General features: G+C 47.5%; 1 protein-coding gene across 1 annotated transcript in view; it reads left to right on the top strand.

Annotated features, from left to right (window-relative positions):
- NAPG (NSF attachment protein gamma) overlaps positions 1–17,563 on the top strand; it is a 121,407-nt gene that overhangs the window by 22,902 nt on the left and 80,942 nt on the right. Inside the window, exon 5 of the mRNA XM_063923455.1 lies at positions 15,829–15,859. Coding sequence (XP_063779525.1) covers positions 15,829–15,859 — 31 coding nt within the window. The remainder of the gene's footprint in view (positions 1–15,828; positions 15,860–17,563) is intronic.

Raw genomic sequence — 17,563 nt, 5'->3', positions numbered from 1 at the left:
CCAGATGGAGAAGAGCAGCGACAGCAGTGGGCTGATGAGGAGGGATACATGGCGTGGAGGAGGGAGGGATGTCTGTACCACCGTGTCACTACTTTATATTGAGTCTCCCTGATCTGGACGCAAACAGAACTCGTATGGGTTTTCAAGAAAAAATATTTCCCAGTCTCTCGGCGATAAGGAAATGCCCAGGTCCCTCTCCCAAGCCGCAGCGAAGGATGGAGTAGCGATAGGTCGGGAATGGCAAAAATTTTGTACAGGGTGGATATGGCATGGGTCGGGTCAAGGACAGCAACACAGAGTTTCTCAAATAAAGTCAGTTCTCTAGCAGAGCTCCGAAGTCTAGAGCCAGTCACCAAGAAGTGTCGTATTTGTAGGAATTTCCAAAAGTCCTGTTGGGGGACGTCCCACCTCCCCCTCAAATCTGAGAATTGCTTGACTCCATTCGGTGACACTATCTGACCGACCCTGAACAGTCCCGTGGCAGCCCAATGTGGAAAGTGGGCGGGGTTAACACCTGGAGAAAAATCAGGGTTGGCCAGAAAGGAGGTCATGGGGACGAATTTAGAAGAGATATAAGGAAGTCCCTTAGTGATTTCCAGGCAGTTAGCGTAGGAGTTATAGTGGGATGGGGGAGGGGCAATTTTGGGAAGGAGGGGAGCCAGGGGAATATCTCTGGAAACTGCTGCACGTACAGGCCCTCCAGCCCCACCCATTGTTTAAGTTTGCGATTTCTTGTCCAGTCTACAATTCTACTCAAAAGATTGGCATGGTGATAACCTTTTATATCAGGAAGTTGGAGGCCGCCATTCTCAATTGATTTAGTCAACTGGGAACGTTTAAGCCTGGGTCTCTTCCTCTGCCAAACAAACTGCTGGATCAAAAGTGAAATAGATCGGAACCAGGACTCTGGGATGCGGATTGGGAGGGCCTGCATTACATACAATAACCTGGGGAGAGTGTTCATCTTGACTATATTTATCCTCCCAAACCAAGAAAGATATTTCATATTCCATCTAGAGTAGTCATTCCGAATCGTTTGTAGAAGAGGTAAATAGTTCATCAGGAACAACTGGGACTCGTTAGCGGGGACTCGTTAGCGGACAGCTTAACACCAAGAAAAGTTATGTGAGACGAATGCCATGAAAAAGGGAAAGAACGTTTAAGGGCCGTGACGGATTCTGCAGGGGTGGAGATATTAAGAGCGCTGGATTTAGAATAAATAATTTTGAAATTAGAAAGCTGCCCAAAGAGGTCAAGTTCCTTCATTAGGTGCGGTAGGGAGTCAGTGGGATGGGAAACTATGGCTAAGAGGTCGTCGGCAAATAGGGCCAATTTATATTCACAGTCTCCCACGGTAAAACCCCTGACTGCGTGGTTAGCTCGGATAGCTCTGGCCAGCGCTTCAATGCATAGCCAAATATCAATGGAGATAATGGGCAACCTTGCCTAGTGCTGTTGCTTATGGTAAATGGGTCAGATAAGGTGCCATTTACGCGCACCTTTGCCGTCGGAGTCATAAAGGGCCAGTACCCAAGCAAGTGCATTGGGGCCTAAGCCTATATGCTCCAAAAGGGATTTCAAAAATTTCCAACTGACCCTATCAAATGCCTTTTCGGCGTCGGTAGAGAGTAACATAGTAGGGGTAGAACCATGGGATGCTAAATGGATGAGGTTGAGGATTTTGGATGTGTTGTCTTTAGCTTCTCGGCCGACAACAAATCCTACCTGGTCATTGTGGACTAAGAGAGGGACCAGCACACTTAGTCTATTTGCCAAAATTTTCGCATAGAGTTTGAGATCCATATTTAGGAGGGAAATAGGTTTGTAGCTGAAGCAGACCGAAGGGTCTTTTGCCCTGCTTCGGTATCACAGAAACATGGGCCTCCAGAAAGTCACGGGAGAAATGAGAACCTGATGCAATTGAGTTAAATGCTCGAAGGAGTAGGGGGATCAACTTCTCCTTTTAAACACCTTGTAATATGCGATAGTGAATCCGTCAGGGCCCAGGCTTTTTACGGACGGCATAGAGGACATGGCCTGATCTAGTTCTTGGGCAGTGAAAGGGGCCTCTAGTAAGCCGAGCTTCGAGGGCGGGAGAACGGGATAGTGTATGAACTTCAGATAGTCCCTAATTTTTTGGAGTGAAAGGTGAGGGTCTGCATCTGAGGGAGCCTTCTCTAGATTGTATAGCAATGCATAAAATCGTGCAATGCAAGTCCCAATCTCAGGTGATTTGAATTTGGTGATTCCTCTGTCGTCCTTCACTGAGCTAATGAACGAAGCCGAGTGCTGGGCACGCAGCGCATGAGCCAGGACTCGGCCAGGTTTATTGCCCCACTGATAATATTTCCGTTTACATTTACGGATGGAATGGATTATATTGTCAGAGAGGAGTCTATTCAGCTGTGAGCGGGCGTCCGATAATTCCACAAGGGTCTCATCCGACAATGAAACCTTGTGAGAGGTCTCGAGGGCGTGGATCTTAATTAGAAGACCGGAGATCATGGACTGCCTTTGTTTCTTTTTATAAGTGCCAAGTTGTATCAATTTGCCACGGAGTACACATTTATGCGCCTCCCACACAGTTAGGTGGGAGACATCATCGGTAACATTTGTGGCAATATAATCGTCTAGAGCCTTATCTAAGACATCCTTACAAAGTGCATCGCAAAGAAGAGACTCATTAAGTCTCCAGGTCCATTGTTTATGGGGACCGTGAGGGAGGTCTAAGGTCAAAGTCACAGGGGCGTGGTCCGACCATGTGATGGAGCCAATGGTGGCATCTATGAGGAGCGGAGATGTCTATGGCTAAGGAACAAGTAGTCAATACGGGAGTAGACTCGGTGAGGGTGTGAATAAAAGGAGTAGTCACGTCCTGAGGGGTTAAGGGTCCTCCAAGAGTCAGCTAACTGTTGAGTATGGAGTAGACGTTTGACACGTCGATATTTGGATGCAATAAATCTAGAGGTTTTGGATGACGTGTCAATGCTGGGGTCTAATTTCCAATTGAAGTCCCCACTCAGAACAGTGACACCCTGGAATAGAGATTCTAACCTCGGGAGATGGGAATTGAAAAAAGATAATTGTGCCTGGTTCGTGTCATAAATCACAGCAAAAGTGAACATTTGTTCAAAGATTGTACAAGTCAAGAGGAGGAGCCTACCCGGTACCACCCTGTGTACGGAAACATCAGAAACGCGCAAATCCCTGGAGAAGACAATAGCCACTCCCTTGGATTTACTGCCTGGGGTGTTGCTATAGAATGTTGTGGGGAAGTAGCGATTCGTAAGAGGAGGGTTACGAATTCCAACCTTAAAATGGGTCTCCTGCACAAGTGCAACATCCGCTCTTTCAGATCTCAGTAGGCGCAGAAGGCTTGATCTCTTCTCTGGCGTGCAAATTTGGTTGGGTCTGGAGAGCTGACCAAACAGGCGCAATGCAGCTAAGGTGTTAAAGCAGAGGTTCCCAAACTCTGTGCCGTGGCTCCCTGGGGTGCCTCGGGACACTTGCAGGGGTGCCCTGGGTTGGTGGTCCAGGACCAATTCAAATTATTCATGGTCAATATAATAGGTAAAACCAGTGCTGGTGGCTGCCAGTCATAAAATATGTGGTCAAACAGAAGCAAATCTTGTCCCTCGCCACACAACTGACCCTAAGGATGACCTATAAACGCGACCTACTTAATGTAATATTTATTTCTAAATTTCTCAATAAGACCTTTTTGGCCTAGGGGTGCCGTGAAACAAATTCTGATATTCTAGGGCGCCGTGATTCAAAAAAGTTTGGAAACCACTGTGTTAAAGGCTTAGATAAATGTCACCACATTTAAAACCAGAAATACAATGCAAGAGTTTTAAGCCCCTTCTACACACTCAGCGCAACATAAAAATATATACGTCCCTTTGTTTTCTTCCTTGGACGTTGGTGATTCTTTCTTGTAGATCTTCTGACAGCTAATCTCTATTCCGTTGGCTCCAAAATGTGAAAATAAAAACAGAAATAACAACCACCAATGTGTAGTTCTTTCTTATTTGTAAATAGTCTCTATATCAGTTGTCTCTATATCGAGATTTAACTCCAGCGTACCAAGACTCGCACAAAATAAAATTAGTATGTGCTCATAAAGGTATCTTTATCCTCTCTTTTCAATCATCCAGTGTTCAATTCACCAAAGAATGTGGAAGTGGAAGTGAATTATTTAGGTGAAGGATAGTCTGGTTAGGAGCGTACCCTAAACTCACACAGAGGATGCAAGCTGTAAACACATCTAGTTATCTTTGGGGTATAGCGCACTGCTTACCCAAACTCACAATGCACGACGTAAGATGACTCCCATAAAGGTATCTTTCAGGAGTTATAATCCGTCGATCCTTCCTCCAACCAGATGTCTCGTGTGTTCAGTGTTAGCGTGCAAAACAAAATATACAATAATGTGTCTTCTCTGGCGTGTTGAGACCACGTGCGTTGAGGGACAGCACTTTAATTTGCCCCGGGGAACTCATGAATTCCCATAAATCTGGAAGTGGAAGGAAAGAGGAGGGGGAGAAGGAAGAGCAGGCATGGAAAAAGAGACCAAGAAGAAAAAAATACAAGAACAATGTAATAACATCAGCAAAAGACCCGCAGGAGAGAGACTGAACCGTAACACCATCAGCCTCCCTACCGGCATGTAGCCAAAGGCGGGTTTAATGGGGGGGAGGCGGGAGTGAACCGCAACAGGAACCACAGCGAAGAACATGACTGGAACTGACACAATAAGAAAAGAAAAATCCTGTAATAAGAGGAATAGCCGGCGGGGGTCAAGGGCAGCAGAAAACCCACAATCCTCATCACCCACCGGCCAGTATAAGCAAACAAATTAAACAATAATCAAAAACATCCATTAGCAGCTATAAATGTAACACAAGGCGTATGTGAAAACTCTTCAAAAAAGCAAAAATACCCTCCAACACTGCGTTAGCAGCCATGAGACCCTAAAAATGTAAAGGAAGCCGGAACAGCAAAGTCAGTCTTGGAGGGAGAAGTAGTCGACTGGGCTCTTTTCTTGTTGCCCCGAACCTCATGCCATGGCTGTGAACCAGGAGCTCGTGCAGGAAGAGGAACATCAGGGAGGGGAAACTCCCAGTCCGGGATGACCAGCAGAGGTAAACCCAGTGAAGAGCAGAACGAGGGGAGGTCTGTGTGGGACAGGGCGTACCATTTCCCAGAGGAACAGGCTTGAAGGTTAAAAGGGAAACCCCAACAATAATGCAGCTGACGTTTTCATAATTCGGCCGTTAGGGGTTTCAAGGATTTCCGTTGCTGGAGCGTGTACCAGGAAAGATCTTGATAGAGGCTAATTTCAGAGCCATGGAAATCGATACCGTCCAATTGCCGGGCTTTGGACATAATTTCCTCTTTCTGGGCGAAATAATGGAGCCGGCAAATAACATCACGGGGTCGGTCAGTGGAGAGGCCTCTCGGCCTGAGGGCTCTGTGGGCTCTATCAAAAGTGATGACGTTGTCAGAGTCCTTCAAGAGTATGTTAAATATCTTGGTCAGAGCGTCCACTAATCCGGACTGGGGGACGTCCTCCGGGAGACCACGGACGCGGATGTTGTTCCGCCTGCCCCTGTTGTCGATATCCGTCATTCTGGACTGCAAGGCACGGATCTCCCTGGATTGAGCAAGGATGGAGTCTCTCAACAAGGACATACAGGAAACGTCGGCTTCCCGATCTTCCTCCAGAGTCACCAAGCGATCAGACAGATGAGAGATTTCGCCTTTAATGGAGGCAAGCTCAGACCTAATGGTGTCTTGAAGGTCTTGCTTGGTAGGCAGGGACCTCATGAAGGTCCAGGATTTCTCAGAGATCGCGGCCGCCTGCTGACGCAGAGTCAGCCATATCGTCCGTCGGGTTCGAGATCGAGGAAGCAGACGGAGATGTTGGAGGGCGGGGAGAGGAACGGTTTACCATCTGTGGGGAGATCGTGGGATGAAGGAAAGGCCTCAGGTCCGTTTGAGACCTCGTGACTTTCCTAGGTTGATTGTTGCTCCGTCTAGAGGATTTTGAGGTTCGCCACATATTCCGGGGGGGGGGGGGACAGCTAGGAGGATGTTTGCAAGTAGCTGAGGATGTGTTGGGATCAGCAAGATACATACAACAGCATAGTTCCTGGGGAGCGGTCACTCCCCGCAGCCTGGTCTCAGATAGCCATCAAATGGCTCCACGTAAAATAGCAGAGAACAGGAGCTCAGAGCGGAGCATCACTGCATGGGGCAGCAACGCTGGCAGGGTGTAACAAAATTGCAAGGAGCTCCGTCAGGGGCGGCACGCCAATCCGTGAAGGGGGGAAAATAGAGGAGGCAGGAGGCCTTTATAAAGGAGGAGGGACCCGGCAGCTGGGAGCAAGGGTGGGCGACAATCAAATCCTGTCTGCACAGTCACACGTGGGGCCTTATCACAGCCCTGGGATACAGGGTGCTACTCTATATGTAGTTAGGGGCTGCAGCTGGGAGGCCCCTGTCCAGGTAGATCACGCCACGGGGCAGGGAGAGGCCGTGCAGGGCACGATGTAAGTAACTGGGTGTCAGGGGGAGCTCCCAGCAGCACGGGAGCGTCACCCCAGAGGACCACCAAATCTGTCTAGGGGAGGCTGCAGCCGACCCGGCGGGCCGCCCGTAGCGGGAAAGTGCGCACACCAGTAGGTAGGGCGGGAGGGGGTGAGAGCGCTCCAAGCAGGCTGTGGCGGCGTGAGAAGATCACCTGAAAGCCGAGGAGTATCTCCGCCGGGCTTCCGCCACCTCTCCTTCCGCGTCTGTAATCAAAGATGGCCACCGCCAGGACTCTGGAGCTCCCCGCCCGGCTCCGGCCGGGGTTCGAGCTGCCTCTACCCCACGTCTGCATCTGCGGTGCAGGAAGGGGTAAGTCCAAGGCGGGGGCAAGGTCCGGGGATCTCTATCAGGCGACCCGGGGGAGTGTATAGCACGGCAGGGGGGCGTGCACTAATTGAGGCCCCGGCTCAGGGCAGTGAGCAGGCCGCAATCCGCGGGAGCCAGGAGACCGGCTCCCCGATTCTGCAGCACTGGCTCACTACGTTCCCCGCAGGGCAAGGCAGGTAATATTTGTGGCTGCCGTGGGGAAGCTGAATAAATCAACAAGAACTCCCAGGTCCCTAGGAGCTCATGTGAAATGCTGCCTGCCAGAACAGCCTCCAGGCCACGCCTGGCATTCCCTTTTGAACCATGGCCCTCATTCCGAGTTGTTCGCTCGCAAGCTGCTTTTAGCAGCTTTGCACACGCTAAGCCGCCGCCTACTGGGAGTGAATCTTAGCATAGTAAAATTGCGAACGAAAGATTCGCAATATTGCGATAAGACATCTCTGTGCAGTTTCTGAGTAACTCGAGACTTACTCGGCATCTGCGATCAGTTCAGTGCTTGTCATTCCTGGTTTGACGTCACAAACACACCCAGCGTTCGCCCAGACACTCCTCTGTTTCTCCGGCCACTCCCGCGTTTTTCCCAGAAACGGTAGCGTTTTTTCACACACTGCCATAAAACGGCCAGTTTCCGCCCAGAAACACCCACTTCCTGTCAATCACATTACGATCACCAGAGCGATGAAAATGCCGTGAGTAAAATTCCTAACTGCATAGCAAATTTACTTGGCGCAGTCGCAGTGCGAACATTGCGCATGCGCACTAAGCGGAAAAACGCTGCGATGCGAAGAAATTTACCGAGCGAACAACTCTGAATGACCCCCCCATATGTTACAGACTTTGGAATCATGGGAGTTTTCCCAAAATGGAGTCTAGCTTCTGTCCCATGCGGTCTGTGGACAATGCAGCCACATGCTGCCCCTCCCCCACCCACCCACACACAAACACACACATACATAAACCAAAACCAAAACACAGCGGTCACAAACTTGGTCTACTCGACGTTTCGATAATTTAATATCGTCATCAGGAGAACCAGAGAATACAAACATCAACATTTAAATACCTACTCACCACCCCATGTGCGTCTACGCCATCGCTGCGGGCGCCGGGTCCACGGACGACGGCAAACTGCGTCGCACACTTCCTGTGCGCCCGGACGCTCGAGCGGTTGCCTAGAGACAGAACAGTCATGTGACATAAATAAACAAAACAATACCCTGCAGGAGAATACAGTACAAGTAAACAACAGATCGGGGGACAAAACGGCTGTATGTAATAGATTGCCTCTACTGTAGTAGCTGCATAATCATACTGCAATACATAAAGCATCCGTGGTCTTCATAAATTAGCACACACATGCTTTATGTATTGCAGTATGATTATGCAGTTATATAATACAAGCAATAAAATCAGACCGAGAAAAGGAGGGGAATAGAGAAGGAAAATATATACCCCTTATCATTACCCCTTATCAGCCACCTTCCCTCTGGAGCGCTGAGCATCCGGACCCCTCCCAGCCGCAGTAACACAGACAACACGCAGACTCCTGCTGCTGAGAAAATACCCTGCTGCGGGAGCACACAGTCCCTGCCGGCACTCCATCAACAGTGTCTTAACAGTCACCAGCCACAAAAACTCACCCCTGCTGCCACGCCAGGTCTGCCAAGGCTCCACCTCCTATTTTTATAACCAGAGAGCATACAATTGGCTGTAGCGTAGCGCTTCCCCAGGGACCCACCCACTTTCAAAATGTGAGTCCCTGGTCATCAAAACAGGGTAAAATACGCACAATAGCGCGTTTTTGTGAACACTAAGTCATTCAGACAAATTTGTTAAATCACAGGTTTAACTAATTTGTTTGACTGACAGGTTTTGTTCCTTTTTTGCGGGGTTTGGGGGCAATTGGTCGATTGTCATTTGCTTTCATCCATTACCAGATTTTCATTCCAACCAGCCAGATCTGATAGATTAGCCACCAGATAATTGTATAGTGTATGCCCAGCCCTAGTAATCTTTTTCAGGATGCTCTCAAAATACCGGCAGTCGGGATCTCGACAGTCAGAAGATCTACAGCGGTATCCCGGGCATGTTGTCTGTCTTCTGACTGTCAGGAACCCGACTGCCGGGATATTGTACCCAATCCATCTTTTCATATTAAATAATTTCATTGATTTTAGTTTTTTGTTTTTTGTTTCAATTCTGCTTTTGAGAGGCTATGTGCAAACATTTGATCACCCAGTGCAGAAACACAGTCCATGTTTTTGTTTTATGGACCTTCCTCTTATGCCATGAGGCAGATGTCGTCAAGCTCACCTTCACTGTAAGGCTTGTAGGGGCACTTCTCCTTCATGATTGTCAGAAGCATAAAGATGTTCAAAGATCCTCACTGCAAGCCTATGGTTGGGTCCATTTACCCTGAGTTGGGCTAACACACTCCTCAGGAACAGGATTCTTCATCCCCCTTCCCCAAAAGAAGTCATATTCCACACCTAATCATGGCATTAAAAAAATAAAAATCTATATTTCTCTGACGTCCTAGTGGATGCTGGGAACTCCGTAAGGACCATGGGGAATAGACGGGCTCCGCAGGAGACTGGGCACTCTAAAAGAAAGATTAGGTACTATCTGGTGTGCACTGGCTCCTCCCTCTATGCCCCTCCTCCAGACCTCAGTTAGATCTTTGTGCCCGGCCGAGCTGGATGCACACTAGGGGCTCTCCTGAGCTCCTAGAAAGAAAGTATATTTAGGTTTTTTATTTTACAGTGAGACCTGCTGGCAACAGGCTCACTGCAACGAGGGACTAAGGGGAGAAGAAGCGAACCTACCTGCTTGCAGCTAGCTTGGGCTTCTTAGGCTACTGGACACCATTAGCTCCAGAGGGATCGACCGCAGGACCCGTCCTTGGTGTTCGTTCCCGGAGCCGCGCCGCCGTCCTCCTTACAGAGCCAGAAGCATGAAGATGGTCCGGAAAATCGGCGGCAGAAGACTTCAGTCTTCACCAAGGTAGCGCACAGCACTGCAGCTGTGCGCCATTGCTCCTCATACACACTTCACACTCCGGTCACTGAGGGTGCAGGGCGCTGGGGGGGGGGCGCCCTGAGCAGCAATAAAAACACCTTGGCTGGCAAAATAATCACAATATATAGCCCCAGAGGCTATATATGTGATAATTACCACTGCCAGAATCCATAAAAAAGCGGGAGAAAAGTCCGCGAAAAAGGGGCGGAGCTATCTCCCTCGGCACACTGGCGCCATTTTCTCTTCACAGTGTAACTGAAAGACAGCTCCCCAGGCTCTCCCCTGTAGTTTTCAGGCTCAAAGGGTTAAAAAGAGAGGGGGGGCACTAAATTTAGGCGCAATATTGTTTATACAAGCAGCTATTGGGGAAAATTCACTCAGTGATAGTGTTTATCCCTACATTATATAGCGCTCTGGTGTGTGCTGGCATACTCTCTCTCTCTGTCTCCCCAAAGGGCTGTGTGGGGTCCTGTCCTCAGTCAGAGCATTCCCTGTGTGTGTGCGGTGTGTCGGTACGGCTGTGTCGACATGTTTAATGAGGAGGTTTATGTGGAGGCGGAGCAGATGCCGATAAATGGGATGTCGCCCCCTGTGGGCCGACACCAGAGTGGATGGATAGGTGGAAGGTATTAACCGACAGTGTCAACTCCTTACATAAAAGGCTGGATGACGTAACAGCTATGGGACAGCCGGCTCCTCAGCCCGCACCTGCCCAGGCGTCTCAAAGGCCATCAGGGGCTCAAAAACGCCCGCTCCCTCAGATGGCAGACACAGATGTCGACACGGAGTCTGACTCCAGTGTCGACGAGGTTGAGACATATACACAATCCACTAGGAACATCCGTTACATGATCCCGGCAATAAAAAATGTGTTACACATTTCTGACATTAACCCAAGTACCACTAAAAAAGGGTTTTATGTTTGGGGAGAAAAAGCAGGCAGTGTTTTGTTCCCCCATCCAATGAGTGAATGAAGTGTGAAAAAGCGTGGGTTCCCCCGATAAGAAACTGATAATTTCTAAAAAGTTACTGATGGCGTACCTTTTCCCGCCAGAGGATAAGTTACGCTGGGAGATATCCACTAGGGTGGATAAGGCGCTCACACGTTTGTCAAAAAAGGTGGCACTGCCGTCTTAGGATACGGCCACTTTGAAGGTACCTGCTGATAAAAAGCAGGAGGCTATCCTGAAGTCTGTATTTACACACTCGGGTACTAGACTGAGACCTGCAGATAGTGCTGCTGCAGCGTGGTCTGTAACCTTGTCAAACAGGGATACTATTTTGCGAACATAAGACGTCGTCTTATATATGAGGGATGCACAGAGGGATATTTTGCCGGCTGGCATCCAGAATTAATGCAATGTCCATTCTGTCAGGAGGGTATTAGAGACCCGACACTGGACAGGTGATGCTGACTTTAAAAGGCACATGGAGCCTTATAAGGGTGAGGAATTGTTTGGGGATGGTCTCTGGGACCTCGTATCCACAGCAACAGCTGGGAAGAAATTTTTTTACCTCAGGTTTCCTCACAGCCTAAGAAAGCACTGTATTATCAGGTACAGTCCTTTCGGCTTCAGAAAAGCAAGCGGGTCAAAGGCGCTTCCTTTCTGCACAGAGACGAGGGAAGAGGGAAAAAGCTGCACCAGTCAGCCAGTTCCCAGAATCAAAATTCTTCCCCTGCTTCCTCTGAGTCCACCGCATGACGCGGGGGCTCCACAGGCATAGCCAGGTACGGTGGGGGGCCGCCTCAAAAATTTCAGCGATCAGTGGGCTCGCTCACAGGTGGATCCCTGGATCCTTCAAGTAGTATCTCAGGGGTACAGGCTGGAATTCGAGGCGTCTCCCCCCCCCCCCCCCCCCCCCGCCGTTTCCTCAAATCTGCCTTGCCGACAACTCCCTCAGGCAGGGAGGCTGTGCTAGAGGCAATTCACAAGCTGTATTCCCAGCAGTCAAGGTGCCCCTACTTCAACAAGGACGGGGTTACTATTCCACACTGTTTGTGGTACCGAAACCGGACGGTTCGGTGAGACCCATTTTAAATTTGAAGTCCTTGAACACATACATAAAAAAATTCAAGTTCAAGATGGAATCGCTCAGGGCGGTTATTGCAAGCCTGGAGGAGGGGGATTACATGGTATCCCTGGACATCAAGGATGCTTACCTACATGTCCCCATTTACCATCCTCACCAGGAGTACCTCAGATTTGTGGTACAGGATTGCCATTACCAATTCCAAACACTGCCGTTTGGACTGTCCAGGGCACCGAGGGTCTTTACCAAGGTAATGGCAGAAATGATGATACTCCTTCGAAAAAAGGGAGTTTTTAATTATCCCGTACTTGGACGATCTCCTTATAAAGGCGAGGTCCATGGAGCAGTTGTTGGTCGGAGTAGCACTATCTCGGGAAGTGCTACATCAGCACGGATGGATTCTATACATTCCAAAGTCGCAGCTGGTTCCTACCACACGCCTGCTGTTCCTGGGGATGGTTCTAGACACAGAACAGAAAAAGGTGTTTCTCCCGCAGGAGAAAGCCAAGGAGCTGTGATCTCTAGTCAGAGACCTCCTGAAACCAAAACAGGTATCGGTGCATCACTGCACACGAGTCCTGGGAAAAATGGTAGCTTCTTACGAAGCAAAATTCCATTCGGCAGGTTCCATGCAAGAACCTTTCAGTGGGACCTCTTGGACAAGTGGTCGGAATCGCATCTTCAGATGCATCGGTTGATAACCCTGTCTCCAAGGACCAGGGTATCTCTACTGTGGTGGCTGCAGAGTGCTCATCTTCAAGAGGGCCGCAGATTCGGCATACAGGACTGGGTCCTGGTAACCACGGATGCCAGCCTTCGAGGCTGGGGGGCAGTCACACAGGGAAGAAATTTCCAAGGACTTTAGTCAAGTCAGGAGTCGTCCCTACACATAAATATTCTGGAACGGAGGGCCATTTCCAATGCCCTAAGTCTGGCAAGGCCTCTGCTTCAAAACCAGCCGGTACTGATCCAATCAGACAACATCACGGCAGTCGCCCATGTAAACCGACAGGGCGGCACAAGAAGCAGAATAGCGATGGCAGAAGCCACAAGGATTCTCCGATGGGCGGAAAATCACGTCTTAGCACTGTCAGCAGTGTTCATTCCGGGAGTGGACAACTGGGAAGCAGACTTCCTCAGCAGACACGACCTACACCCGGGAGAGTGGGGACTTCATCCAGAAGTCTTCCAACTGTTGGTAAACCATTGGGAAAGGCCACAGGTGGACATGATGGCGTCCCGCCTAAACAAAAAACTAGATATTGCGCCAGGTCAAGGGACCCTCAGGCAATAGCTGTGGACGGTCTAGTGACACCGTGGGTGTACCAGTCGGTTTATGTATTCCCTCCTCTGCCTCTCATACCAAAGGTACTGAGAATAATAAGAAAACGAGGAGTAAGAACGATACTCGTGGTTCCGGATGGGCCAAGAAGAGCTTGGTACCCAGAACTTCAAGAAATAATATCAGAGGACCCATGGCCTCTACCGCTCAGACAGGATCTGCTACAGCAGGGGCCCTGTCTGTTCCAAGACTTACCGCGGCTGCGTTGGACGGCATGGCGGTTGAATTCCGGATCCTAAAGCAAAAGGGCATTCCGGAGGAAGTCATTCCTACGCTGATAAAAGCCAGGAAAGAAGTAACCGCAAACCATTATCACCGTATTTGGCGAAAATATGTTACGTGGTGTGAGGCCAGGAAGGCCCCAACAGAGGAATTTCAGCTGGGTCGTTTTCTGCACTTCCTACAGTCAGGAGTGACTATGGGCCTAAAATTGGGTTCCATTAAGGTCCAGATTTCGGCTCTGTCGATTTTCTTCCAGAAAGAACTGGCTTCACTGCCTGGAGTTCAGACATTTGTAAAGGGAGTGCTACATATTCAGCCCCTTTTTTGTGCCTTCTGTGGCACCTTGGGATCTCAACGTGGTGTTGAGTTTCTTAAAATCACATTGGTTTGAGCCACTTAAAACTGTGGATTTGAAATATCTCACGTGGAAAGTGGTCATGTTATTGGCCTTGGCTTCGGCCAGGCGTGTGTCAGAATTGGCGGCTTTGTCATGTAAAAGCCCTTATCTGATTTTCCATATGGATAGGGCAGAATTGAGGACTCGTCCCCAGTTTCTCCCTAAGGTGGTATCAGCTTTTCACTTGAACCAACCTATTGTAGTGCCTGCGGCTACTAGGGACTTGGAAGATTCCAAGTTACTGGACGTAGTCAGGGCCTTAAAAATTTATATTTTCAGGACGGCTGGAGTCAGGAAAACTGACTCGTTTTTTTATCCTGTAGGCACCCAACAAAATAGGTGCTCCTGCTTCTAAGCAGACTATTGCTCGCTGAATTTGTAGCACAATTCAGCTGGAGCATTCTGCGGCTGGATTGCCGCATCCTAAATCAGTAACAGCCCATTCCACGAGGAAAGTGGGCTCATCTTGGGCGGCTGCCCGAGGGGTCTCGGCTTTACAACTTTGCCGAGCTGCAACTTGGTCAGGGGCAAACACGTTTGCTAAATTCTACAAATTTGATACCCTGGCTGAGGAGGACCTTGAGTTCTCTCATTCGGTGCTGCAGAGTCATCCGCACTCTCCCGCCCGTTTGGGAGCTTTGGTATAATCCCCATGGTCCTTACGGAGTTCCCAGCATCCACTAGGACGTCAGAGAAAATAAGATTTTACTCACCGGTAAATCTATTTCTCGTAGTCCGTAGTGGATGCTGGGCGCCCATCCCAAGTGCGGATTGTCTGCAATACTTGTATATAGTTATTGCCTAACTAAAGGGTTATTGTTGAGCCATCTGTTGAGAGGCTCAGTTATATTTCATACTGTTAACTGGGTATAGTATCACGAGTTATACGGTGTGATTGGTGTGGCTGGTATGAGTCTTACCCGGGATTCAAAATCCTTCCTTATTGTGTCAGCTCTTCCGGGCACAGTATCCTAACTGAGGTCTGGAGGAGGGGCATAGAGGGAGGAGCCAGTGCACACCAGATAGTACCTAATCTTTCTTTTAGAGTGCCCAGTCTCCTGCGGAGCCCGTCTATTCCCCATGGTCCTTACGGAGTTCCCAGCATCCACTACGGACTACGAGAAATAGATTTACCGGTGAGTAAAATCTTATTATTACATGCCCAACAGGGACATATTAAAAGAGGCGTGTACATGTGTGTAGGCTCTGTCTGGGACCTCTCCTCTCTAACCAGCAGCACATTAATGAGTGAGCACTAGTAGACTCTGGCTTTTAGTAGTCTGCAGCACATGCGTGGCAGTAAAATGGCCACCGCAACATTTCACCACTGATTGTGCAGCACTTCTGCTGCAGATGCGGAACTCCAAACTGGTATGTTTTGAAGAAATGGGTGCAGGGTGTGCGTTATGGGCCTCCCTAGACCAAGGGGCTCGTGTTCACCACACACCCTGCACCCATTATAGATACGTCACTGGAGCCCAAATACATATAGGCCATGGAAAAAATGTTTTAATATCAAGCAGAGCTGTCAGCAGATTTTTAATTTATCAAGTACATAAATCTTAAAACATTCTCATACATGTTGCCCATAGCAACCAATCAGATTCTACTTATTTAAAAAGCACCTTCTAGAAGATAATAGCTAGATTCCAATTGGTTGCCATGGGCAAGATCTCCACTATTGAAATCCCGCACTTTAGTAAATATACCCCACTGTTCTTTGCTGCATTATCTGTGTGAGCCCCTTGCATTTTGCTGTATTTGATTTTATTTATTTTTCTTGAACACACCCTGTGCTTGCCATAGAAATTAATGTTTTACATAGATGTAATTTAAGGCATATCTGTTTTTATTATTGATGTGATTGCATTTTAACATATGTTTTTACTCTTAACAGAGCCTATGAACAAGCAGGAATGATGCTAAAGGTAGGATTAACTTCATTTTTGAATGACATTGGGTATAGTTTATACAGTATCTTGAATGAATTCACAGCTAGACGTCATTTGTAACATTAAAACAAATTGTTTGTGCAAATATGCTGCCGCCTAAATGAGGGCTGATCTTCAATGTTCCATTAGGCCACACGTGTACACTAGCACGTAAAAGGTCAGAATCACTAAGAAACTTACTTGTTTTTAAAAGAATTGAGGTATATATATACTGTCATCTTTCTGTTAACAGGACATTTTTCTAATGTGATTTGTAGTGTATTTTAATGCTTATTCCTAGGACTTTTTTTTTTTTTTTTTAAATACATATTGTAAGAAGGTAATATTAAATTGCACCAAATTTATATTGCATACACTGACAATGTAATAACTTTCATTTGTATATCCTAAATCTGTACTACTCATCAAACTTTACATGCATCAAAGAATCCGCCATTTACAGCTGTGCAGATGTTTGCCATTCTAGCTGTTGGTTTTTTAAGATATTCAGAGAAAATTTGTATCCACGACTTCAGTAGATACCAAGGTATGCCACTGACTTAAAGGACGTTTTCCCTGACATTACAGTCAAGCTCTACTCACAAGAGCTCAAAAGAGTTCAGATCTGGAGAGTCCATCAAAGACATTTCTCTTGCTTAGATACAGTATATTTACCTAACGCTGACCTCACGTCAGTACATCAGTTAGAGTAGTAATCTTTTTGTCTCATTATTCTTTCACTCTCCCACCTTACCAGCACAAATACAGACCATTACATTCCCTCTGCCATTGCAGAAGACAAAGTACTCCTCCAGCATCCTTTCATTTGCTCTGTCTCGCATATCTTCTCCCCTTCGTACTATACACCTCATACTTAGATGCATCCGTCCATAATAATCTTTTACAGTCCTACAAATATGGCATTTTCTTTGCAACTCTGACAGTGGAGCAGCATCACAGATTTGTCTTTATACTGTTGCAGATGACTGTGGTGTTTGACGTTTTATATCTAAGGAACTCTGTAACTCAGGACCTCTAAGGTTTCTGTCTCCCAAACCACAAACTCAGATGCACATCCTCTTATGCAGTTATGCATCTGGATCTTCCGCTTCTTTTTCTGACGTTAGTGGACACCATGAGTTCTTCAGGTTCTTGGCAATCTGAGACACGTGGGTTATCTTTCCAAATGACTGCTTTTCAAAGCCGATATTAATCGGCTTTTTGCCTTTATAATTTAAAACTCCAATACTAAGAAGTGCAGTAGCAGGTTTGTAAATAAACCCCATGGAACAGCCTTCATTTCTCAAAGCAACAATAGATATGATTTCACTTGGGAAAGCTGCTTAGTTATAGTACTTTTTGAAACTTGCAAATGAGCTTGAAATGCCAGTGCAATACCAATAGCTTGCAACCCAAGGGAAGACCATTCATTTGCTATATATTGAGCAGAATAATGGGTTTCAGCTGTGCTAAAACACTTCCAGGATTCCTCTAATAACCAATTAATATTGGAATATGATTACTCAAGGATGAGCAAAGGGAGTTTGCCATTATGGCACTGGAGTTATTGCTTCGGAAAATAGGGTTTTACATGCAAATAATAAACTATAAAAACCAGTCTTTTCAATCTTCAATAGTAATTTGCAACATATTTTCCATCTTTTTCAATCAATGTAATGATACCTTGAGAAAACTTTTTTT

The sequence above is a fragment of the Pseudophryne corroboree genome, chromosome 5 (genome assembly GCF_028390025.1).
Source record: "Pseudophryne corroboree isolate aPseCor3 chromosome 5, aPseCor3.hap2, whole genome shotgun sequence".
NCBI classification, from domain to species: domain Eukaryota; kingdom Metazoa; phylum Chordata; class Amphibia; order Anura; family Myobatrachidae; genus Pseudophryne; species Pseudophryne corroboree.
This window is presented reverse-complemented; position numbering and strand designations above follow the sequence as displayed.